The following is a 27,334-nucleotide window of genomic DNA, read 5'->3' as shown; positions in this document are numbered from 1 at the left end:
AACTTCAGAAACTTCTCGTATATCATCACACCCAGGTTAGGGGTCACGACTGGTGTGGACTGAACAATCTAGGCCTGAATATGGGTAGTAGCTGTCTCAGTTAGGCTATTGGGGGCATTCGTCTAATAAATTAATTCAAACCAAAATTTGTTATTAAGTTATGCCCATAGATCAAACCTACCCTCTTAGGCTTGATCCCGATATCGAAACATAAATAGTTACATCAACCATACAAATGTAATCATCATACATTGATTAGTTGTAACAATCTATATTGCGAATACAAATTTTTTTTATGATTAATCAGCATACCTGAAATTGACCTTCAAAAAATGCAGAATTTTTTTTTATGAATAAATGATTTTAAAATATTGTGAAAAGATATCTTAGGGATTCAAGGCACATTATAGATTTCATATCCGCAAACCAACATATATTACAAACACAAATTTATTCAAACCATAAATTTAAATTGAATGTAATTTAACTGAGTAATTAAATTTCAAGTTTAATAGGTTCTCAAAAATAATAAACTCCTATAACAGTCAGAATCCGGTCCACCAAATCATAAATTGTCGCTCCCTTCAACAAGTCGGTCCCACCATCACTAAGCCTCAGTACTTGAAAAAAGTTTTTAAAAAATGAGGTAAGAACCGAAGTTCTCATACGAGACCCTCTAAAAATCCAACATTAAGGAAGACAACATAAACTAAATCAAACATAAGTTTAAGAGGCCCTTAACCGACTTATAATATAAACCAGTATGAATAAGGCAACCAAAACTACATGCTACATAAACATTTAGGGATGCATGAATTAATGCAACTTTCATGAATGCCTTTTTAATTTAATTAACAAGTATTGATTTTGAATGCATGTCCTTAGTTAATGCAACATATTTAAGTTTCATCTTGCATAAACCTGTAGATACTAAAAATGGGCCAAATTCTGAGGTCCTAAGCAGTTATCAGTGATATCTTATCACATAATTGCATTTTATTAACTAGGCTCCATACATATTCCTCGATCGACATCGATAATCATCATCTTAAATCAAAATATTAAGAATCATCACCTCATGCCGGGACAACAAGTACATCATCACCCTTTGATGTCACTTTTCTTGGTATACCAATAACTGCAGTTGAGTCAAACCACTCCAGCCCAAGGCAAAGTGGTGAAAGTTTCCTACAACTAGTGCTAAGAACATGAATCACTCATCGAGTTCTTTGGGTAAGAAATGCACATGGTGTTAGTATCCTCACAGTCTCTCATGACTGTTATCTAAGGATCTCACCATTTAAGAGGGCAACCAAGAAAGAACAATTATTACACTATTTGTTAATTAATTAGAGATTCTCCATACAAAAACAATTATGCAAATCAACATGGATTATCTAATTGGGCCTTTGCCCCGTTAATTCTAACAGTGTAATACTTAATGCTACTTCTAAATTAACTGAGAAGCATTATAAAACAATATTGCAATGCATTTATGACTTCTTATTTCAAGAACAACACACAAACATCTGGCCTTCAAAGGCCCGCAAGTGGTCCAACCAAAACCACTGTGCAAATTTAATATACTTAAATAACATTTCAAATTTAAGTGAACCTCAAATTCACTTAAATAAATGAATACCAACAAAAATACCGATGCATATTCATGACTAAAATGTAATGCACATTGTAAAAAGAAATTGAATTTATGATACCAGCTGAAAATCTAATTAATAACTTGACTAAAAAAAACTAAGTTTTTATAATCAACCATAATCAGTTTTTTTACTTCAATTAACTTCAAATTTAACTAAATAATAAAAATATATCAGATTTAATAAATTCAAATAAAACCAAATCAAATTTTAAAACCAGATTTTTAACACAAAAATTTGCAACTTAATTGATTAAATTCAAGCAAAAATAGTTTTGGATTCGTCAGCAAAATAAAATAAGGGTTTTATTTCTTCATGAATTCTAGATTCCAATGCACACTAATAGGTTCAGATTCACATGTTAAAATGCAAGTCAAATCACATTTACATAAAACTCATGTTCATTTTCTTCAAAGTTCAAATTTAATTTGATTAGACAAACTTAGATTTAGTTAAAATCCACAATCAGATTTTATAGCTTCAGTTTCAACTCAGATTTAACAAAAATTCAGGTTTGTTCAATTCTAATAAAATTTCAAATTTAGCAAGAATTAAGATCTTATTATGTTCATAAATCCAAAGCCCAACTTAAATACAATATGAACATGATTTTTAGAACGAGATATGAATAAGGATCTAAAGCTTGACATATTATGACGAAAAAAAACCATGTGGGTGTGCATAAAAGAAAGCATAGATTTTATGATGACATGAGTCTGTTAAGAAAATTAAATCTGAAAGTATATGCAGGCATACTAATATATTCAGGTTCATACCCATGGTTCATGATTTCTAAAAACCCAAGTCACAACTATGCATAATCAATTTAATTAACATGCCCGTACCGATCAAGTAAACTTACAAGCACATATTGATTTGCTAACATGTATGATTCAGTGTCAACACACACACATGACTTTTATAAAGAAAAACTAGTCATGCTCAGTACTAAAATTAACCAAATAAAATATATATAATGCAATTTCTCAGTCACAGTCTTTATTTTCAGAACTAAGAGATCATTATGATTTCCTTCTCTTAACTGGACAATCGACTTTGAAAACAATTTCGCAGACTCAATCACAACATAAGCATCGATCTTGACTATATATTAAAATTAGTTTTATGAACATAATCATCGGTCCAACAAATAGAACTACATCCATCATGAACCCAATCAAGAAAAATGCAAATTAAATATGTATATGAGCCTAACAAATTTAATCCAAACATAAATAAACTTGATCATAACCCAATGTGAGTCTACCTTTTTTTTGGCAGATTCCTGGGTTTAAATTAAGAACCCAACATGAAATCAGATTACATGTAAGAGAGAATTAAAACATGGTCTTTATACGGAAAACACTCAACCAAACAAGGATTTTGTATATGATTAAAAATCAGAGAATAACACACACGTCTCCACCCTAAACCCATTGATTCCAAAGAAATTCAGAAAAATAAGCAAATCTATATTTGCTTCCATCCTATTCTTTGATTTTTCTTGAAACCCATGCATAATCAACCTATGCCTCCCTCCTTTCTACCGGGTTAAGAAAGAGATTTGTACCTTACTAATTCACAAAGATGATGAAGGAGACGAAGATTATGAAAGTCTGAAAGAAGTGCAGGACAACACGCTACCCTCTCTTTTCCTCTCATTACTCTCTATGGCAACCCTCTCTCACTTGTTGCTCTCTCTCTAGAAAACTTATTCCCCAATACAGCTCTCTCTCTCTCTCTCTCTCTCTGCCACCAGAGTGGTGCACCAACCGACCTCAAGAGACTCTCTCTCTCTGAAGCCCTTTTCCTTAGTCCACCATCGGGACCCATCGCCAGTGACCTCCCTCACCCACATCGGTGACCTTTTCCCCCCCTCAGTGCCTCCTTCACCAACCCTAGGTGCACCTCTACTACACCTTTGCATTCCTCCTAAACCAACGACCATTTTCCAGCATCCTTAGAAGCTCTTTTCCTTAGCCCAGTGAGATATCTCTCTCTCGTGAAGCAACAACACAAGGAGAAGAGGGCTTTTTAGCCTCTCTTCCCCCTTTTCCTAGCAACCCTAACCTCCATCCGGCGTCCTGCGTCCTCTACCTTTGACATTTTTTGATCGGCATCAGATGCACAAATGTAGCCGCAACACAGAAGCACCAACAAGAAGACGATGGAGACCCTCTTGGTCCAGCGGAACTGCTCTTTCTCTTCCCTTTTTTTCCAGATGTTATCTATCTCTTTCACTAGTTGGCAAAGGAGTTAGCACCCCATTTCCAGTGAACATCTTCCTCTATCCCTTCCTCTTTCATGCTCGTCGGCCCCTTTTCCGGCATGCATATCTCATCCCTCTACTTTTGGGGCCTATGCCCCACCCACCTCTGCTCGTCAACCAACAGGTCCTCTCCTCTATCCAAGAGGCTTTGAATGACTGGGGGCTAGCTTTCTCCCTGCATCGCCAAGGCGCTTTTGTTGCCCTCCATTTTTGCCTCTCTTTTCGTGTGTTCTTTTTCCTATCAGAGGTGTTCGCTTTCTGTCTGACCTCCGACTCGCTGCTCCCTGGTGACATCCAGCATTTCTTGCGGGCCATCAAGGTTGAATCCCTTCATGCTTGCTCTATTGGCGCCCTGCTCTATGCTCCTTTTTTCTATCGTATGTCTCCCCGATCGGACGTCGTCCGTGGCTGGCAGGAGGTTAAGTCATCCTGACAACGGTCTTTTTCCTAGAGTCTTTCTTGATCTCTTCTTTCTCGGGCTAAGCCAGAGGACTAGTGGTGCACCAATTGTTATCTCTCAATTTTCAAAAGCGTCGTGCATGCCTCCATTGCCCCTCGTGACTTGCTGGAATCCACCTTCCTCTGTCGTTACCTCATGCACCAAGGAGTACGACTTCGATGGCCAGAGGGGCTCTACCATCTCGCCCTCTTCTTCGATCATCGCTCTACCTTCTTTGCGCAATCCTCTCTCATCCTCAATGGGTCTCTTTATGACCGAAGCAGCTCAGCATCTTGATCTATCACTAGCCCACTCGTAGATCCAAAGCATCTATACTCTTATGCATGAGTTCTTCACTGCTATCGCATATGATTTACTAGCTGTGGTCACTGCTGATCCGCATATCCCAAACATCACCATGCCTCCTCCTTCGGCCGAGGGCTATTCACCTCCTAGGCAGGATGATCTCTCCATCAGAGGACACCATCGGCTCTCGTATTCTCTCGCCTGCTAGTTTGGGGTATCTCCTAGGCATTTGGTGTGGAACCCTACTCCTCGTAGTTTTCTGGATTTCCAGTTATGAAGATTTTGTGATAGAATATTCGGAGCCTGAATTGCCCCTCTAAGTGTCTATTCCTTACGAGCTGGATCTGTCAAGAACAACATGATCTTATTGCTCTATGTGAGACAAAGATGGCAGACGTCTCACGCTCAGGCATTTCTAAAATTGGCATAGTGCGAATTTTTTCTTCAAACTCGCGCTCCATTATGCAGGAGGTCTCCTCATCCTCGGGAACCCTTCTCTAGGCTTACACCAACTGGACGAAGACGTGTTTTTCATCTCCATCGCCCTTCTCCTTCCGGCCAAGCCTGTGTCGGCCGTGGTCACTATGGTGTACGCTCCCCACCGATAGATCCGCTGGGAGAAGTTTTGGTCGGACCTGAATAGGGTCATTGAATCCTTCATGGAGCAACATCTTATCATGGGAGATTTCAACTGCCTGTTGTCGTCAAATGACTCAAGCATTCTGGTTTTCTACTCGGCTTCTATAATTGGCTTTAAAAACTTTATTCAAATACACTGGTTGTACCCTGTCTCCCATATCGATGAAGCTTTCTCTTGGACCAATCAGCGATCTCGCCCGTGCTACCGTCTGCTCGACCGAGTGCTTGTATCTCCGGATCTGCTGGCCTCTCTTAATGACATCTCATGTTGTCTCCTTCTCCCATCCATCTCGGATCATAGTCAAGTTGTTATCCAATGGGGGCATAGCTTCTCCGGCTATAGAACTTTCAGATTTGAGCAATGGTGGCTTAAGGAGGTGGGTTTCGAGTCGATCATCCTCGAGTCTTGGAGTAGACTTGCTATGTGACCCGGGCGGCATCTTGGTGCCGGATTAAACTATTCTGCTTATCTTGCGACATCAAATCTTGACTTATTTTCAATAACATAAGTAAATTCTAAAATCTGGGAGAATAAAAGCTCGAATTGTCTTCTATCCATCAGTCTCTCTTGGCTATGACCTCCTTGTCTGCATCTGATATTGAAAGCCTCAATGTTAGATCAGTCGAGCTAACTCTGTTATTGTAATCTTGGCGACTGAAGGATGAGATTCGCTGAAAGCAGTAGTCTCGGGTGATATTGTTTAAGGCAGGTGACAAAAATACCAAGTTCTTCCATTCCTTCGTCTCTCATAGGCATAGGAGACAAGCCATTCAATCTATGTCTATCAAAGGTGTTTCCTACTCGAGCGATCAGGTCATCTCAGCTGTTACCAATTATTTCACTAACTTGTATTCCTGCAACCACTCGACAAATGGTTCTATGGGTCCTGCATTAGTCTTGTCCATGGACCAGGCTCTCTCCAAGTCGATACATGTGTCTTTCACTGAAGACGAAATCTTCTCGGTCGTGCAGGAGTCGTCTAGTTAGAAAGCTTCAGAATTTAATGGGTATCCTATGGATTTCTTTCGCATATTCTGGCACTGCGTTAAGAGTGACATTCTTAGTATCTTTGTTGAGTTCTATCGCAACGGTCGATTGTTGATTCACTATCACTTAGCCATTGTTTCTCTTATTCCTAAGGACGCAGCCACATCAGACATCTCACAGTTCTGCCCCATATCTGTGTTAGGGGGTTTATACCTCATTATCGCCAAGATCATGGCAAATAGGATGCGTCCAGTCGCTCATCGACTTTTTTCTGATGCATAGTTCGCCTTTATCCCTCATAGATGGTTGCAACATTCTTTCATTCTGACCATTAAAGTGTTGCACTCTCTCAAGATCAGCGGACGACCTTTCTTCACTCTTAAGCTTGACTTCTATAAAGCATACGACTCGATTCATTGGCCTTTCATTTTTCACATGCTGGCGAGTTTTGGCTTTGGTAGGCTCTTCTTTAGCTGGGTGTGTGAGCTGGTTACCAATGCCCAGTCCCAAATTCAGATCAATGGGGTACGTGGCTAGCAGTTCAAACTTGGTTATGGTCTTCGACAAGGATGTCCCCTGTCTTCTTTACTCTTTAACATCGTTTCTGAAGGCCTTATGGTTTTGTTTAAGAGGATAGTGGAGTGTGGTCTAATTGATTCCCTCGATATCTAGGAGTTCCTGAGTCATATCCTTACCTACGTTGATAACATGATTATTTTTGGCAGGACCTCCATCCAACAAATGTTAAGATTCAAGCTTATCCTTCTTTCTTTCCTATCGATGTCAGGTTTATCTATGAACAATGATAAGTGTTGTCTGTCCATGGTCAATGTCCCTACGTCTATGCTGACCATGGGTCAGCAGATCTTCAGATGCGTTGTCTCAAAAAACTCTTTTTCTTACCTGTGTCTGCCGCTTCAGATCACGCGTATCCCAACGACAGCCTAGAACACAACTCTTTAAAGGGTTCAGAACAAAATATCAGCTTGGCAAGCTTCCTACTTTTCCATCGCTGGTAGACTTACTCTCATCAAACACCTTTTAAATGCTATGCCAGAATTCTTTATGTTTATGTTCTTGATGCCTATGGGGGTCAGTAAGAAGCTTTCTCGGGTGTTGACAAACTTTCTGTGGTCTGAGCGAGGTACCAACACCAAGCCACCTGGTGGGGTGGGAAACCCTAAGGCTTCCTCTGTATAAGGCAGGTTTGGGAGTCCTGGATCCCAGGTTGAGGAGTATGATGCTCGTCGTGAAGCAAAGCTGGCTTGCGCACCAACCAGGGTCCCCGTGTGCAAGTGTTCTTCTCGCTAAATACGGGGTTGTTGAATCATTGTTTGGTGGTCACCGCATGATTCGATAAACCGTATCGCAACTGCGTCGTTCGTGGATCAAAGCTTGGTCTGTTGTTCTTTCAAATGATGGCAATGATGGCCCACAGTCCCAGTTTTTTGGCCGCGCCTTTGCGCCTAACGACTCTTTCCACACAAAAGTCTGCTACCTCTCTCTCTTTCCTTCAGATGTGGACCGGTTCTCTGCGCGCATTATCTGGGGCAAGGGACCGATTCCTCATTCACGCTTCCTGGCATGGCTTATCTTATACGAATGGGTGCAAATGGACAACTTCCTCAAATCCATTGGCTTCCATCTTTCGAGTAAATGTGTGTTGTGCGAGGCGGCCGAAGAATCTGCGTTTCACCTTTTTGGGGAGTACCCTATTTTTTAAAACATCTTTAAGGTTACCTGGAATAAGTCGGTTGTCAACGTGCGATAGGAGTCGTTCACTATCGACCTGTTGTGGGGCCCTCAGCCAGTTCACAGTTGCAAGAAATGGCGGATTATTTGGCAAACGTGGCTACTCTCGTCCTGGTGGGCCATTTGGATGACACACAACAATGCTATTTTTCGGCAAGTTTCGGCAGTTTTCAATAAATTAGTGAACTGTATTTTGGTAGACGTGTACGTCATTCCGTGCATTAGCCTCCCAGATCTTCAGTGCAATCTGCCATAGTGGCCCCCACCTGATCTAGTCTGAATCTCGTCAGTTTCCTGTGTCTTTTGGTTTTTAAATTTTTTTTTTGGGCTTCTAGGCATGTTTGGGGCCTTTTTTGTGTTTTTGAGGGGTTCAATGTTGGTTGAACTTTGTTCGTAACGTTGATGGTTATAGTTCGGCTCTCTCTCTCTAAATGTCGTGGTTTAACAGAAAGAGCTCACATCCTTTTATAAAAAAAAATTAAGAATCCTCCTCTAAGGAGGTGACGTCTTTTTTGAAATAGAAAGACTTCTATCTCTTTAAGAAAGGAAAGTCCCTTCCTATCTAATCTCCAATATCTATATATTATGTATATTTTATTTTATTAGTTCTGTTATTATTATAATTATTATTAAGACTTATTTTTCTTAAAAATGGATGGACCATGGATCTCAGCCAATGAATCCATGATCCATATTATGATCCAAGCTTGCGTCAGCCCCAACAATGATATTGTTTATTACTTTAAACTAAAACAGTGTAAAATATGATTTGTTAAGTAAAAATAATAATTATTAAATTTTAAAAATTCAAATTTTTACGAGATATTACACCCACATTTCCTGGTTTTTTGTATGGAACAACAAAAAATCGTAGGATCACAACTAGGGGTGTCAATGGGTCAGGTTTGGTTCAGACCCAAATGTAACGGATCAGATTTTTGGGTATGGTATCGGGTACATACTTGAGTTTAATCGGGTCCACTATAAGAAAAACCATTACCAGACCTGATAAAAATACATGGACCAAACCCGAACCATACTCGGTAAAACCATATCTTTTAAATCGAAGTTCGGGTTGTGTATGAGTCTGGTATAAAATTTCACAAATTATACCCAGGTCCATGTATTAATCAGACCTTCGGGTCTAAACCCAGGTCTTAATGGAGTCATCTTATTTATCACCATACCTGGACCCTATAAGGTTTGGTTAGGGTGGGGTCCCGGTAAACCAGGCCCGTTGACAGCCTCCTTATTCACAACTTGAGTGCGTATTACACCATTTTCGAGGCCACAGACATGTATCCAGTGTTTGACATAAATGTTGCAGTGTAAGATTGTACATAAATATGTGACAAGTACCCATCGTACTTGAGCACAAGTCATGTTGGACAGTACAAGTTTCTTTTGGGAGTGTTTGTTATTACTTATTACCCCCCATTCAAGGGGAGCTACTTTCCCTTGAAAGTAATGGTCCCATGACAGAAGGTGTGAACCGATTTTGACAGAAGATTGCTTTTTTTTTTTGACATTTATTATTTCACAGGGCTGTTTCTTTCACCCATCTTAAGAAAAAGCTTTCTTTCATATAGAAAACGGTCTCTTTCGTATGAAAGAGCATGAAACAATCCTGAAACCAAATCACATGAAACTTTATTAAGGTGTTGCACGGTTTGAAGGTTTTGACTGTTTTGTATCATAATGGTGTGTTTGACTCCCCGTCCAAGTTACGACAGTACAACTTGTGCAAGGAGAATAGAATAGTGGTCCTGTCTTGGACACACTATCCAGTTTGTCCTAGATAGGTTTTGTTTCATTTTTTTAAACTGTCCTGTCCCTAACAAAAAAAAAGACGCCCAAGCATCCTGCGAACTCACATCCGCAGTTTGATTGCGGACATGCCACGCACGACATGCAGGACACAGATTCAAACACTTTCTAAAGTATGGGGTGGGCTGGTCGTGTGATTAGAGTCCCTTTTCTTAGGGAGGATGAACATCTAAATCTTGGATTCATGCAATCTTGCTTTTGTTGCCTCTAGTATCATGTCCCATTCCATACAATTCTTGATGAAAAAAAAAATCAAATAGCATGTTATGCTAACTCGTCACAGTTATGTTATCATGGTTGTGTACTTGTGTTCAACATGGTCAAAAAATTGCTACCCTTGTGCTAAGAAGAAGACTCATGTGAGTTTGAGCTGATCAGCACTCATGATCATGTGAGTTTGAGCTCGAGAGCCTAGGCTTGTTTTGTTGTTCGAACTGTTCATGAGACGAATGCAAACAGGGACTGTTTGTGACAGATCCGAGCCAAGCTAAGCTGGTGACAAACATGAGCCAAGTTCGAGCTACTCAAATTATTTAATGAGCCGAGCCCGAACAACTCCTGTTTCGATTGGTTCAGCTTATTTACCAGCCCTTCATACACGTCATAAAAAAAATATGATCCAAAATTCACTTTTTACTAAACTTAATATGAAGATCACACATATGAACGGTCAGATGTGAAAAAAAAAACCTAAAAATATTTTTTATAAGAGAGTTCCTTACCCACGACGGTACCAAACATTACTCCCCCACAAAAGTATCCGTTAGAGAGAGAGAGAGAGCCAAACCCGGATACCGATTCTTGAAGGCGTGCGGTATTTTTGTTTGCTTTTGTCGCCTCCCGTGAGTCCGTGACAATCGCACATAACCACCCCCGTTATGTTATCTACAGTCAATCAATACCCACCAAAAAATGCATTTTACAGAGAGAATGATTGATTAAGAGGACAACCTGGTACCCCATCCTGAAGCACATTTCTTCTCCTCACTCTTTTTTTTTCCTTCTCTTATTCGGTTGTTAATCCCTTTCCTCATCGTCCCTAACTCTAAATTTCGGCGTCTTCTCTTTCACCAATCTGCTTCACACGTTATCCCTTCTGTTTCTGTCGCCGTTTACAGTTCGTTCGTTCGTTCGTTTCCCTCTCCCCTCTCGACAGCTTGGAGCCGCTCGTCCCTCTTCTTTCTCTCTCTCTTTCTGGTATGGTCAATTCCTCCCTCTTTCTTTGCTTCGATCCCCATTTGTTGGTATTTTTTACTTTATAAATCTTCTAGGGATCTTGCGTTTATGCAGATCTGCGGATGCTACATTGTGGTGACTGGTGTGCTTTTCTGCCCTTATTTCGGTGAGTGTTTTTTTTTTTTGTTCTCCGTTCTCATTGGGGATGTCCGGAAATTTCTCATTCGTCTGATTAAATTTCGAAACTTTTCTTCGGGGTTTCCCCAATTTGGTATCTTCTACTCGGGGTTCGCCTTTATGTTTTGCCATGAATGCCGTCTCTCTGCCAACCACTCCGGATGTAGGATCGAGGAGGGCGGGATGCTGTAGATTGGCGTAAAATCGAACCGTTGGTTGTGCCATGATCCGAGGTATACACGAATCCTTTTTCCTTTTTTTTTCCAGTTTTCATGTTCTTTTTCTCTTCCTTTTTTTTTCTCCCTTTTGGTTTTCACACCGATTGTAAACGAGTTGGATGGCAACTTCCTGTACAATTTGTGTCCTTTACTCGTTTGTTGTTATGTTTATTTCTTCATAGGTAGATATCGCTTGCATAAATCTCAAACTCTTTTCTTTGTAACTAGTGGTACCATTTTCGCATTACACGTAGCCATGGCTGGTGCCCCTTCTTCATGGCCGTTTGCACAAAATGCGTCTCGCAGAGCGTGTTTTTAATGATGGGGTGCGGGGCGTGACTCAGGGATGTCTGGGCGGCGTTTGTCCAGCCAATCGAAACACCCTCCTGAACAGTCCCAAGTATAAAATTGCCATGGGACTGTATCCGTTTTCTCTAAGACATCTTTTTATTGTGTAATCCATGCTCTTAGATTTGTTTCCCAAGTCGCCCAACTCAAGTCTTTGTGATGTCGATTCTCAAAATTAGGATTTTTCATGTTATGTTACTTTTAAATTGTAAGGTTTTTCTACGAATGAATGTATCGTGGGGTTAGTGAGAAGTTCCATTAACGGGATGTTAGAGGCTATCAAGATGTGTAAAAATGCTTAACATCCAGCTTAGCAGTGAGAAACACCTTGTCTCTTCTTGTCTTGTGCGCATCTGTTCTTCATTAACAGGGACAGTCCATGAAAGGTTTCGATCCATCTTGTGAAGGCATTAGTGAAGAGATTGAGACGGCGGATGGGGGATAAGTGGAATCGACAAATGCAACGTTAAAAATAGGATGCACTTGTCCCACTTATTTGTGCATTATCATGTAGATTAGATGGCACAGATGCATTTGTCATGGCTTATTACCATGGGATGTGCCTTGGACCAAGGGATTTAAACATTAAATATACTTATGAGAAGGATAAAAGTGGATACAAAATTAAATAATTAAGAGAATGAAAATTTGGTCCAGATTGCAGATGCAAAACATCATTTGTTCTAAATAAAAGATAATAAATGCGTTCATACAATCTGAACTACTTGAAAATGCATAAGCCAGAGATTCTACTCTTTCATTATAAAGTTGTGGTATCCATATCCAAAGAATTGCTCTCTCTCTCTCTCTCTCTAGAATTCTATCACAATGGGCACGTTCCTTTTCTTGTTTGATTAAATTGTGATGTCTTACATTTAGTCTTAATTTCTTATCCGTTGTGTATTTTTTGTCATAATCAAACTTGTTTTCCCTTTGTTCAATTTTACTTTCCATATTTATTTCTTCTCTTACTCTCATTTCTTTCTTTGTTTTCTTAAATGTTATCTTAGCTTTTATTTACAAGAAATGGGTAAGGAATGCCTCTCTTGGACATGTATTCTGTTAGATATGGTGCATTGTCATTCATGAAAAAAAGCAGATATATTCATGAGTATAGACTGTCATCAAATGGATACTATTAAGAGAAAAAATAAGAAAAGCTATGTAGAGGGGCACATAAGGATATAGCTTAAAGTGAGATGCATGTACGTACAAATATAAACGTAGTAAGCTATAATTTTAGGTGAGATTGATAAAATCAATAATTGTTTATGTAAATATTCATGTTTTTATTTTCCAAATTTCAAATTACGATCCATGAACTGTTAGTAATATTTTTGTGATATTCACACAGAGACTTGGACATGCATCTGTATAGTCATACCCTAGTTTTTGAAATATCTCATATCAAACCAATTGTAGATAATGCTATGCTCCATGCTCATACCCATTCCACATGTGGCAAACTATGTTGCAATGATACAAAGTGCTATGTATTAGAGAATCAAGAAATATTGGCTACACAGGAGCTGAAATGCATATGCTAAGCTAGATATATGGAGTAATGAAGGATATAATCGTAATGGAACTCAAAAAACTTGTTTGGGTTTGGGGGGGGGGGGGGCAATATAGACTTGCATGGGGACAATGAGACATTACATGAATGAAGAGGAGTGGGTTATAGTTAGGTAGAAATTAATGGAGAAATAGAAAATGGTGGGTGGAACTGGGAACACATGGACGAGAAGAAAAAAGAGGTGATATTAACGAACATGGGGAACCCTAGGCTAGTGAATGAAAGAATGGGCCTCGTTTAGCCAATTCGCGTATGGGATGAGGCATGATGATGATGATGGTTTCCATTTTTGTCATGTTTCTAAATCAGGATTCTTGTTTCTTGTCACTCCATTTCATTTTCTTTTAGTTTCCCTATAACTGCTAAGCAACAATTGCTGTTTTGCCCTAAAGTAATCAGAATAGGAAATATTCTCAGATAATTGCGTTGATTGGACAACTAACCAAGATTGGCATTAAGAAATTAAGGGAGTCACTTTTAAAACAATAAATCACATCCTGGAGGCCACTTCAGAGCCTTTAGTGTGACATCTGACAAGACATCGTATAAAGGTACATTTTGGGTGTCACTGGACTAAAATATATGTACAATAAAACTTTTAAATTTGTAGTTCTTAACACGAAGATATTGAATTTATTATTATTATTATATTATTATTACATGGTGTTTTTGAAAATACAGAGAGAAAATGGGAAAGTAGATTTTTTTAACAAGAAAATGGGAAAATAAATAGTTTTCTATTTTTAGGAATGGGTAATTATCTCCCTATTTCAATGAAGAGAGACAAAAAGGGGAACAAATAATTGCCTATTTTCAAGACTTTATTTTTTGGTTCCAAATATTGAGGCTTTACCTAAATATTTCTACATAAGAAAAAACTTGCATTTTGTGCATATGATAACACCTCCAGAAAGGTATCCAAACATGCCAACTTTGAGAATGGTGGGCTAATAACGTAATATGACCCAATATTGCAAAAGATTGCAATATTAGGGTGTAACTTGCCCTAAGCATTCAATTCAATGCTTGCTTAGCAACGAAGAGTCCAAGTGATTGGAAACACATTCAAAGGAATGGAGATCCCCAAAAGATTAAATGCCTAGACATTGTTGAAGCTTTGAGGCATAAAAAAATCCAAAAAGTTCAAGCTGAACCTTTTTCTTCTAATTCTTTTGGTCAATTGGGTGTTAGGCAGCTAATCCACAAGTCCTCCATTAAATATTTCCTAGTTTGAATAATGAGCCTTTTTGGTTTTACTTGTCCTTATTGTTAAGTAGGAAACTTGTCATTATTTCCCCATCTCCATCTTAGGATTTACTAGCAAGGTTGATACCTAGATGCCATGAAAAGATACATAAAATTCTTCATAATCGCATAAGGTGTTTGTCAAAAGTAGAGGTTCATGAGTTCGTTACTTGGTCTAAATGCAAGGGGAACAAGACGTTATGTGAGATTCATGTTGAAATGATACTACATATGATTGTCTAGGAGCTTTCTTTGGTAGTCACTAGAGAACACAGGCTGGGCTTCTTTCTCAACCTTGGTGAACTTGGCCGCCTATGTCATAAGGACATGGAGAAAAGTACACAGGACACACCATTCTTGTCAAATTTTACATTAAGACCGGTATAAGTGGTTGCGACTCAAATTTTACATTAAGACCAGTCCACATTATCTGGCAGCTGTATTATCTAGATGCTCCTACCAGCATTCATACCAATGCATGTCATGTGTTGTCATGGATGCCAATACCAACATGGCTTAGACATTTCACAAAACTTACTTCATGGAGGCTCCAACACGTTTCAAGGTCTATGAATATTTTATTTGGTGTTCAATGCTTTGCTATGCTAAAAAAAATTCTTCATGCAAGTGTCAAATATCTATGGACAACTGGGCACTTCTTCGTAATGTCCACAAGCATTTGAAAAATATAAGTAAACAGTGTCTAGCTTTACTTGGCTTAACATGATCAAGATACAGTACTTGTTTCTGAAATTGGCACCCCGTCCATTGTGGGATAACATAATCTGGCAGTATTTGTATATGTCATGCTATAATTGGTTCTATGGATGGGTTCATTTATTAGTCCATCAGGTTGTTTCTCTACAGATGGATCATGTTGGTACCAGGATGTTGAAAGAAACAAGGGTAGCTTTTTGTTAGTTACATGGACGTTGAAGCTTGCAACAGGATCAAAGTTATAATGGATAGAGTGAAACTGTGGAAGTCAAGCATGAACTGACCTGAACGAATCCCAGTCTCTTCAAGGTTGGCTTGGTATTGGTACCAGTATTAGGCTCGAGCTGAAGCCGGCTCAAACAGCAGCATTTGAGCTTGGCTGGGCTTAGCTATATTGAATTCTTATACAACTTTGAATAAGAGAGATTCTAGAGATAATGACTGTGCTGAAGTGGAGGTTATAATTGAAATGAGCTTTGGTACTTGGACCTTTGACTATCCACAAGGAAGTCAAAACGATTTTGAAGTTACTACTCTCAAACTTCACCTAGAAGAGCTTGTAGATGGAAAGGTCACTACTTGGCAAATTTCAACTGTCTTCACCATATGGATTATATTGGTTCCAGAATATTTAAAGAAACAGGCTGATTTTTTATATCCAAACGGTGGTAAAATATCGCAATAAGAAAAAGTTATGATGGAATCATGGATAGTTGAAAAGTCAACTGCTTTGACTTTTCATAAGGTGGAAGTCTTCTACAAGGTTGAACAATCAGTGCATAATGAGCTTATCTGAGCCATGCAGAGTTCAAGCCAAACTCAGACATCTGATTTTGAGCTTGGCTAGACTGAGTCCGGGCGTACTCGTACAATGTGGGTCATATTGTACAATATAGACTTGTATCGTATCATACGGGTCGATGCAACCCGATGATCATTTTTAAACAATATGGTTTCTGCATCATGTTGCTTCTGAGCCTGATACTACAATAGTTTGTGCGATACGATACAATGTTCATAACATTGGTTTAAGTGGATCTTTGTACATTGAATTTGATAATTGGTTCCATCATCCTAGATAATCTGCTATTTATGAATCTGTGCTGTTATTTAGATTATGTCATACATCTCATGACTTTATTATGCTGACATGATGTGCACATGCCCAAGTATTCTCTCAACCGTGTGTGCATGTACATTGTTACTTACCGAAGCTTGTGTAAAGTTTAAACAGATGATGTGTTCTTGCAGCTTGTAATTCATATTGGTTGACTGATGTAGCCAAGCTGAGTTAGATATTAAAGTAGGTCACTGTGTTTATGTTTATGTTTATGTTTATGTTGCATATACTGCTTTTGCAATCTTCTTGATGATGATTTCTATAGATATGTTGCATAACCTATTGTAGGATTTTTTTCAAAACAAGTTATTCATCGGCCTATATGGATGCTGCTTTTTTTCATGATAATTCCATGACAATCTTCACTTCTTAGTGTTCAAATTTTTTTTAAATATTTTATCATAAATTTTTACCCCCTTTTTTCTTATCTTTGTTCTCTTTTCCCTGTCTTTCTTTCACTTCCACTGAAGTATGCGTTGAATCTACATGATGCTGATGACACATAAGTTTTGTCTGCAGGACCCAAAACAACATTATCAAAGTGATCAGCATAATGGGTGTTTCTGGCAAGTGGTTTAAGGCGCTGGTTGGCTTGAAGAAAGAAAAGTCACATCTGGAGAAGAATGTGGGTGTGGGTGAAACCACTATAGGAGTTTTGTGTTTTCCTTTTCTTTTCATTCAATTTAAAATTGTTTGCTGCTGCCAATTTCTTTGTTATAGTGGTAAACAATTTATGTCCCACTTTGAGAAATGCAATAGAAGAATACTTTTTTCCATCTTACTGTTTTAGATAGCTATAATTTGCTTGAGTCCATTATTTAAAGTTTGAATATATGACTTCAGCTCACTTTAACACAAATGATCTTCCTGGTGTTCTCTCTTTCTCATTCTTTCTTTTTCCTTGTTATGCAAGAATACTAAAACAGAGCAAGTATGATAGGATTATTTTGAGAAGAAAAATATGTCAAAATAGGAGGATTAAACATAAATAATCTAAGAAGGATGTGCTCACAAATCTTCTCATTATTCACTAAATTATCTAATAAGGATGTGCTTGCAAGATCTGCTTTTTAAACACCTTGTATACTGTACTTAAGACCATAGTCACAGATATCGGCAATATTTTCAAGATATCACGATATTATTGCTGTATTTTCAGAAAACAATATTATAGGTAAAATATCGTGATGTTTTGAAAATATCACCAATTTGATAATATCATGATATTATCAATTATTGTTACTGTTTTTATTTATTTTCTACATCTTAAATGTGTTTTTCTTCTTTATTTTTCATTTTCACTTATTTCTTTTATTATATATGTATTTTATTATCTAAACATGATATTTTTTTACTTTTTTTTGTTATTTTTATATAATTTTTATTCTTTTTAAGCCCCGAGATTTTTCCGAGATTTATCACCTAACCTATAATATCGCTAGAAATAGCCTCGCCGAAATAAAGTCGATGCCGATATTTGTGACTATGCTTAAGACCACAACCTTATGCTTTCTGGATTTGGATTATGGAGGAAAATGGAGACCTAGGTGAAGCCTGTAATATATCACTAGTCACTACTGGAAATCATTGGAATTATTCATGTGCCATGTGTATTTTTGCCTTTGCATCATTATATTGGTTTACGCCAGAGTTACCAGTCGAGGAAGCGGGAGCGGGAAGCGATACGGGAAGCGGGAGCGGGAAGCGAGGCACTTTCAAAAATTTAGGAAGCAGGGAAGCGTGGGACCACTTAGAAGAAAATTCCGAACCGTCTCGGAAGCGACCTAGGAAGCGAACCGGAAGCGAAGGGGAAGCGAAAAAAATGAAAGAAATGGGGAAGCGAGGGGGAAGTGTGGGGGAAACGTGGGGGAAGCGCGCTTCCCATAAATGGGAAGCGCGTTTCCCATAAAAGGGAAGTGCGCTTCCCAAAAAAGGGAGACGCTTCCCCTCACACTTCGAAAGCGCGACGTTTCGCTCTTCCCCTTTTGCCTAGGCGCTTCCGGTAACTCTGGTTTACACCATCGGTAGCTAAAGAGACTTTTGGGACAGTAAGGGCATTATCACCAAGATTATGGTTGCAAGTGATGCCATTGCTTGGCATCCAGGCATCCCAGGATGATAGGGGAGGATCATTGTGTGTGTGTGTGTGTGTGTGAGAGAGAGAGAGAGAGAGAGAGAGAGAGAGAGAGAGAGAGAGAGAGAGAGAGAGAGAGACTGCTTAAGTTCCTAACTGGTTCAAAAAGTGACAGTTGCAGGTATTTTTTGTTTAATCTGAAGCTATTGCTACTTTTTTTTGTTTTGCTTGTTCACAAAAAGCAAATTACTTCAACAAAAAAAAACTGATTTTTTATCATAAAATTCAATGAAATAGAGTTGTCTATTTTCAGGTATCTGGAGAAACCTGTCTAAACATACAAATTTCCTAATCACATATATGTTTTCCATCAAATAGATTATAGAGATCACATCTATAGGATCGGATTTACAAAATGTCACCTGCAACTATTACTTTGAATCGGTTATGACAGGTTAGCAGCTTAAGCATTATGACCTATATATATATATATATATATATATATATATATATATATATATATATATATATATATATATAATGTGTGTGTGTGTGTGTGGTTTTACCATTGATAGTGCTAAAGTGACCTGTGGATGTAATGAAATCAAAGTGCACAAGAGAGATGCCACAAAAGGCTATAGAGTGTGCACAACCACACAAGAAGCCACTAATGGGCAAGATACAATGTTCACACAAACAAAAACATAAAAAATAAATAAACAATGTATTGATGGGATGCTAAAAAGCATTACATTTGAGAGGGGGCAATGGCCCTTATTTATACACCAAAGAGGACCAAGGGGGGCTCCCATGGAGCCGTTTGGAGCTCCCCAACGACTCTACGTCTAGAGACCAAAATACCCTTGGTCAAAATAATAAAAGAAAAAGGAAAAATAAAAAGAAGAAAATACAAAATAGTCCCTAGTGGACTGTTCTAATTACACAGGACAAAAGACTAAAATACCCTTATGGGTTATGACAAATTACAAGAGTATAAATATATATGTATACAATTTTATATATATATATATATATATATATATATATATATATATATATATATATATATATATATATTAACAGTGGAGTGTTTTTAGTAGAGCACATGTACTAAATCAAGGGACTTTGATGTTTGTATAGGTTTGTAAAGAAACCCAAAAATCAATGGCCCACAATGCACCAAAATTTCATTAAGAAAAAATACAATTTCACATCAAATCAACTAGATTCCAGGCATGTTTCTTAGTATGAAAGATCTTGTTAAACATATCTACAAGTACTTATTGAGTAAATAGTGCCTGAAGCTTTGACTTTATACAAGATGGTATGCTTCTACCAGTTGTAGCAAAGACAAGTCCATATATGGAGTTTAAAACCCTGGTGGGTTGACCCAGTGACTTATTCAAGTCAACTCAGTGCCCCACCCTTCCCCAAGTCAACCAATTGGTTGACCTCGACTTTATAGGAGTTGCGATGATAAAGATGCAGTTTCACTTGTTTTATTTATACATGAACTTATTCTCATGTTAGGCTTTCATTCAGATGCAAAACACTAGCTTCTCTAATTGCTATTATTTACTATTTTAGATCATTGATGTTGTGTTTCCATTCAAAACCTTGTTTACTACTTCAATGTCATAAGTTTACAACTAAGTTCTCATTTCATGATGATTGATTGTGGAATTGGATAGTTTATGCATATTAGCAATTAACTAATTTGTGGTACTTGATAAATTGATATCATAGACATTTTTCTCATTGTACATAAAATTTTCATCTTCATAATATATTTCTGTTATTTGTATATATAAAATAAGAGTTAACAAAACCTGGCTGAGCTACTAGGTGTCAAGACCAAGTCAAGTCACTGGGTTTTCAAACTATATGTAGGATTATGTTGATTGTGTGTCAAGTCACCTTCCATAATGGAAATTGTGGTAACCATGGGAAGAGTTGTTGATGGTTGGGAAGAGAACATGTGTTCTGTACATGAATTTGATTCCCCCTGTTCACCATTGTTGACTCCCCAAAATGTGTTGAGTCTTGATATATCTACTCCTAGGCATACTCCTTTTCTTTGCTAAGTCACTACTTGCTGCTATTGTTCTTGTTCTATTATTGTTGAAGGCTATAATTGTCAACTCGTGCTTGAATTTTAGCTGCAGCACATGAACCACCACAATGTCAATTGTGCCTCCTATTTGTAGTTATTCCGGGGATCCAGTGAGCCAAAGATGGCTTTTGTGCATCTCTCGTTCTCATTGACTTTGTAGACACTCATGTTCTCATGATCTCTAAAGTGACAGAGTAGATATGCTTTCTTCAATTGAATGACTCAAAAAATTTATTAATAGGTTTGAATCTGTAGTTTGAATGGCAGTCTGGTAGACCAAATTTTCTCGCATATAGACTCTAGCATAGCATGGACTGCATATCAATCAAACTTTTCTGTGTTGAATCTGGTCATTCTTTTAGTAAAACATATTCGTGCTCCTGGCCTTTGTGATGTTCAATATGCCTGAATAATGATCCACTTTTTGTCTACTGCATTGAGTAACTCTTGTATGAAATCCATCATTTTCTTGATATGCTTTTCCTGCTGATTTTTTGTTATAAAACTGTCACAGGCATCGTCTCGGTCAATCTTTGGGAACCGTAAGAAGCATTTAGCTGAAATTAGTAGGACTGGTACAAAGGAAGAGAATCCTGATGATATTGTTCCACAGACCACTGAACTCAGTATTCAGTCTAGCTTGAATACCTCTACTGGATCACATGATGCACCTCCTACTGATGAATTAAAACAAAAAGCGAGAGAGGAACAAGCTGCTATATGCATTCAGACAGCTTTTCGAGCATTTCTGGTACAATTTAATTCCCTTTATCAACTGTCAAGACAATAGATTTACATGAGCCAAGCTTGTCAAAGACTTGCCTTTTTTGGTTTGAAGGCACTCAAAGACTGTCTTTTGCCTGGTGCTTTTCATGATTTGAAATGTTTTACAATTTTAGGAGCCTGCTGTAATTCAGGTAATGGACTATTTCAACAAATCCCAGCTTTGTTCTGTGGTAGAAACCCAAAACTAGGTTTATGGTGGCTGATAGACATTGTAATCCAAAACACAAAGGGTGGTCATGAATTACTCACGAAGGGGATGTTTTGTTGTACATGTATTGTACACTTCAGGTAAAAATAAATAATGCCTAATTTTACCTTACCCACATTTTACCCCAAAAGATCATGGCAGCATGTAACTGAGCTGGCAAAAACTTATCAGACAGTTAAAAATAATGAAAAAATTGTAAATTCTATATATTTTACCTGAAAGTATGTGTAACTGTGTGATAATTATCGGTTGCCTTCTATGGTTATCTTATGAGACTTTTCAGATTTTATAGTGATATTATTGCCAATGATATGACAAGATATTTTCTAACACACCTGACAGAGAAATCTTGTTATTCTAATTTCTTTTGGTTGATGGACTATTTCAACAAATCCCAGCTTTGTTCTGTGGTAGAAACCCAAAACTAGGTTTATGGTGGCTGATAGACATTGTAATCCAAAACACAAAGGGTGGTCATGAATTACTCACGAAGGGGATGTTTTGTTGTACATGTATTGTACACTTCAGGTAAAAATAAATAATGCCTAATTTTACCTTACCCACATTTTACCCCAAAAGATCATGCCAGCATGTAACTGAGCTGGCAAAAACTTATCAGACAGTTAAAAATAATGAAAAAATTGTAAATTCTATATATTTTACCTGAAAGTATGTGTAACTGTGTGATAATTATCGGTTGCCTTCTATGGTTATCTTATGAGACTTTTCAGATTTTATAGTGATATTATTGCCAATGATATGACAAGATATTTTCTAACACACCTGACAGAGAAATCTTGTTATTCTAATTTCTTTTGGTTGATGGACTATTTCAACAAATCCCAGCTTTGTTCTGTGGTAGAAACCCAAAACTAGGTTTATGGTGGCTGATAGACATTGTAATCCAAAACACAAAGGGTGGTCATGAATTACTCACGAAGGGGATGTTTTGTTGTACATGTATTGTACACTTCAGGTAAAAATAAATAATGCCTAATTTTACCTTACCCACATTTTACCCCAAAAGATCATGCCAGCATGTAACTGAGCTGGCAAAAACTTATCAGACAGTTAAAAATAATGAAAAAATTGTAAATTCTATATATTTTACCTGAAAGTATGTGTAACTGTGTGATAATTATCGGTTGCCTTCTATGGTTATCTTATGAGACTTTTCAGATTTTATAGTGATATTATTGCCAATGATATGACAAGATATTTTCTAACACACCTGACAGAGAAATCTTGTTATTCTAATTTCTTTTGGTTGAGGTTTACACAAGGAAAGTAACATTTATGGCATCTGCACCATTAATTGCTTTGCTTGAAGGGGAAACTAAGGATGTTTCAAACATTAAATGCTTACTATTATTTTTTGCAATATGGATTTTTATGAAATCTGGTGTTTGTGTTTGCAAATTACTTTGATAACAGTGCTAGGGTTCTTTACAGGCTAGGCGTGCACTTCGAGCATTAAAAGGACTGGTAAGACTTCAAGCTCTTGTTAGAGGCCACGCTGTGAGAAAGCAAGCTGCGATAACTCTCCGAGCTATGCAAGCTTTAGTTAGAGTACAAGCTCGTGTCAGAGCAAGACGTGTTCGAATGGCATTGGAGAATCAGTTGGTGCAACAACAATGTCAGGAACAAATTGCTCAAGATGTTCGAGTTCGCGAAATAGAGGTAATGAGATCATGGTTCTTCTGATTGGCTAAATATGTAAGTGAATCAACTTGTGGCTGCATTTATTTAAATCCGCAACTTAAATGTCAAATTCAAATGATGCCATTTGCTTCAGTAAGTGTGAAAAGCCCTTTGATAATGATTCCTCGATTACTATTTGAATGCCAATTCAGGAAGGTTGGTGTGATAGTGTTGGATCTGTTGAAGAGATTCAAGCCAAGTTATTAAAGAGACAGGAGGCTGCTGCCAAAAGAGAGAGAGCCATGGCATATGCTCTGACTCATCAAGTAAGTAGCTATGGATGATTATTTGAAAGAGCTCTTGTTGTTGCATTTGATTGATGCTTGGTGTTTAAGTCAGACTGGTGGCAACTGTTGATACCATGAATTTCAGAAAGTTTACATGAGAGGTTAATATAACTATTTTGATTATTTCATCATAATCGACAATAGTCATCATCTAGCCTTACCCAAATGCATGGTGTCAGCTTGATTTTGTGATTTATTTATTTTTAGAATAAATAATTTAAAATCAATGATCAAATGAAATTGGTGAAAGTAGTCAGATTACAAATAGTAGTAAACTATATAACACAGACCCGCATCGCACCCACACCCATGCTGGTGCGATGCTTGGACACGACTTCCTTTGTGTCAGGTGAAGTCAACCACACTGAGATTCATTTCCGTCCAAAAGTAGATTCAGTTAACCCTAACCAAGTCCAGTTTTATTTATATTATATATATAAATACATAAATGCACACACATACACCTAGTGTTAACTTAAATCTGTTAATATATATAGGGGAATGAAAACCTCTCCAATGGAAATCCTCCCAAACCTCCCCAATGGAAATGTTTTGGTGTTTTTTTCAAAATTCTGACCGTACAGATGTGTTCATCTTGATTGATTTACTATAAATCGATACTTGGACCATGAATTTTGGATAGCAAAAATGGTATTTGGAGCCTCGAAAATTTATGAAAATTGTACGCAATTGTTTTTGAAACTTATAAAAACCTATCTATGCATCGGAATCAAATGCTCCAAGAACTGATTTCTATAAAAACAAGCATATAGATCACATCTGTACGGTCGGAATTTTGAAAAAACACGCCAAAAAACCAATAAAACAGCCATTGGAGAGCTTTGGGAGGGTTTTCCATTGGGGAGGTTTTTGTTTCCCTATATATATATACCCTCCCCGCACCTAAATTTTTTTAAAGTGCCGCATCACTGCATCCGCACCCGTATCTGCACCTATGTGACATAGGTAGTAAAAGGGCTCAACAGTTTTTTTTTCCTTCATTATTTTGTATCAGCTGTTGAAGATTATGTAAGCAAACTTGCCATGTTGCCCTGATGCAGTGACGCTATACTTTTTCCTTTCTTTTGGTTATGCATTTGTGTAAATGCTTAATATTGCATTCTATTATTCAGGGCATGTTCTTATTTGAAAATGATTGGGCTTTGACTTTGCTTTTACAAATTCCTATCAGCCTTCTTGACAACACAAGAAAATGGTCAAATTTTATCTTCAAGAACTTGTTTTTTTTCTTCTCATTTTGTGCTTACTACATTCAAAATTCATTTTTTCCTAAAATAATTGCAAACTTTCATCTTGTTATGGGATAGGGATTACCTCTTAAAAATTATTGGCTCTAGGGCCACCATCCGTGTGGCTGGTAGTGTTAAAGCTGGGACAGGAACAGGGTTAAACCAGTTTGATATGCCCCTGATGAATTCTGGTTCTATGGCCTTGGTTATCAACTTTTTTCATGTGGTATTCAATACCTTCTTTATCTTCTGTACACTTACCTGCTCAATCTGATTTTTCTTTTTTCTTCCTTTTGCTGAAGAACAGATAAAGTTTAAACTTTGTATTTTGCTTTATTTATAGATGAAATATATTTGGACACGGTGTGGTCACTGTGGTGATACTGGTTCAGTACTCAAATTGATAAATGGAGGTTTTTTTCACCTTTTCTCAAAGTCGGTGTGGGGATGATTTTTTCTTGAAAACATCTCCTTGACTAGGGGTTATATTTCTAGTTGTAAATTCCAAACAAGTGCCACTGTGATATTGTTTTGTATGTTTCTGGTTGTAAAATACCATGGTTAAACAGCTCTCTTATGATTGCTGATCTGGAGCTATATTTCTAGTAGGTGCTGTGATGTAGTTTCCTTGATTTTGGTGCATGCTTCTATCCTTGGATCCAAACACAATGCTTAAACAGCTTGTAGTTTGTCATTCATTATGCTTCACATTTATGTAAACTAAGACCTATTCAGATGTATTGGGATCCAAAATAGGAGTTCTGTGCTGGAGGCTTGAGATCCTTTGCACACATTTTAATACCGGTCTATTTCATGATCGCTTTCCATATTTGTAGAACCTTCTAGTTTGCCATACTGAGCTTGCATAGGTGCTCATGCCAACTGTGTGATTGTTCTACAGTGGCAAGCAGGATCAAGGCAAGTTGCAATGCCTGCTGGTTTTGAGCCAGATAAAAACAACTGGGGCTGGAACTGGTTAGAACGCTGGATGGCTGTTCGCCCTTGGGAAAACCGCTTCATGGACACAAATCTTAGAGATGGTGTGATGGTTCGAGAAAATGGGCCTGCTGCTATATCAGATAATGCTATGCCTCCATTCAAGATCGCTGCCAAGAGACCTGGCCTTCTGACCAGTAATTCTAACCAGAAAGCACATCCTTCTCAAGCTGATGGAAGTGGATCTTCATCTGGCAAGTCTGCTGCCACACCTGCTGTAACAAACCTGCTAAAAGGGAAGTTAAGGTCCAACCTTTCTCCGGAGGAACCAATTGGAGAAGCTGATTCTGGCCATGAACCGGGTGTCCGTTCCATGAGCAATCCTAGAGAACGACCTAAACAGGCAGATGTTAGTGCAAAGAAGCGGTTATCCCTTCCAAACACTGGTGAGTAGCTGAGATATCATCCAATTTAGGTTGGCATTTCCCCATCCTCGATATCATGTCAAGACTCAAGACGTGAAGAGTTTCCTTGCATCAGAAACCATCTTTGGCTGCATGTTTAGAGTGCAAAAAATCATCTTATGTACAAGAGACTCAGGTTCCTACGTACAAAAGGCCTTGGTGTCTTATGTAGTGGTTGCACCCATCTGGGGGCATTCACAACTAAACGTTTCTTTATTTAAAAGCTGTGAATCTATCAATGTGGAAGAATGATTATTGAAGTGCTGACAAAATCAACGTTTCTCTTCTTTCTCCAAGTACTGACCCAGACATTTCTTTCTCTTCTCCATTATACAGGTGTTGGAGCTCGAAAGGCTACTATTCCTCCTAACAGGGTGGCAGCCAACCGGAAAACGAACTCGCAAAAGATGGCTGGCGATCGGACAAAGACTAGTGAGAGAGAGACGGTTTGAATCGCGAGGACTCGGTTGATTTGGATATCAGAACCATAGTCGTGTGATTACTCTCGAGTTTTTCAGTTACAGTTATGAAAGTTCAGTTCTAAAGTTTGCTGCAGGACCGGGTCGAGTAGTTCTGCTTGCTTCTGCTTGTGTTTGTAAGTTGTAACCTAGTGTACATACGGCCTCTTCTGAACCGGAGGGTGTGTGAGCTTCATCAAGCAATTCAGTCTTCAGAGGCATTGTTTGCGCTGTCAATAAAAGATCGAGTCCATTCTTGACTGTTGTAAATCTATGTGGTGAGGGAAGGGGGAGGTGAATGAATGATTTGATCATGTTGCGATACATTTAACTCTCCTTTTGGTTTTGGTATTGATGTTTATGAATCGTACGGTTTCCTTCCAAGCCCCTCTATCGATATCAATTAATTGTATAAAATCTACACGTCCTTTGCATCTCTGAAGCAGATATAGCTTACATTTGCAGGTGATGGATTGAATCAGATACCCTGTCTAATGGGGTCTCTTTTGAAAAGAGACCCAACTTTTCCGATCATATCGGACACGGGACACGGGACACGCCGGAATATATAGAAAGATGACTTAAAAAAATACGGGAAGACTGTT

General features: G+C 38.0%; 1 protein-coding gene across 4 annotated transcripts; it reads left to right on the top strand.

The window, feature by feature from the left end:
* The first annotated feature begins 10,779 nt into the window (after nucleotides 1–10,779).
* On the top strand, nucleotides 10,780–27,113 carry LOC149827562 (protein IQ-DOMAIN 5-like). Of its 4 annotated transcripts, none has more exons than XM_090019492.1 (9): nucleotides 10,780–11,072; nucleotides 11,166–11,217; nucleotides 11,396–11,461; nucleotides 16,972–17,077; nucleotides 21,154–21,390; nucleotides 23,086–23,313; nucleotides 23,487–23,600; nucleotides 25,773–26,253; nucleotides 26,608–27,113. In XM_090019492.1, exons 4-9 carry the CDS (start codon nucleotides 17,006–17,008, stop codon nucleotides 26,721–26,723), a joined length of 1,248 nt encoding a protein of 415 aa, XP_089875618.1. In that variant the 5' UTR covers nucleotides 10,780–11,072; nucleotides 11,166–11,217; nucleotides 11,396–11,461; nucleotides 16,972–17,005; the 3' UTR covers nucleotides 26,724–27,113. The 4 variants fall into 4 exon arrangements, with proteins under 4 accessions (XP_089875618.1, XP_089875616.1, XP_089875619.1 ...); XM_090019490.1 differs by having other exon boundaries at nucleotides 10,783–11,072; nucleotides 16,972–17,083; XM_090019493.1 differs by having other exon boundaries at nucleotides 10,842–11,072; nucleotides 11,147–11,217.
* Nucleotides 27,114–27,334: the final 221 nt, after the last annotated feature.

This window comes from Nuphar pumila, chromosome 10 (assembly GCF_984573655.1).
Source record: "Nuphar pumila chromosome 10, dmNupPumi1.hap1.1, whole genome shotgun sequence".
In the NCBI taxonomy this organism is placed as follows: domain Eukaryota; kingdom Viridiplantae; phylum Streptophyta; class Magnoliopsida; order Nymphaeales; family Nymphaeaceae; genus Nuphar; species Nuphar pumila.
The sequence above is the reverse complement of the archived record's forward strand: the minus strand, read 5'-3'. Positions and strand labels throughout refer to the sequence as shown.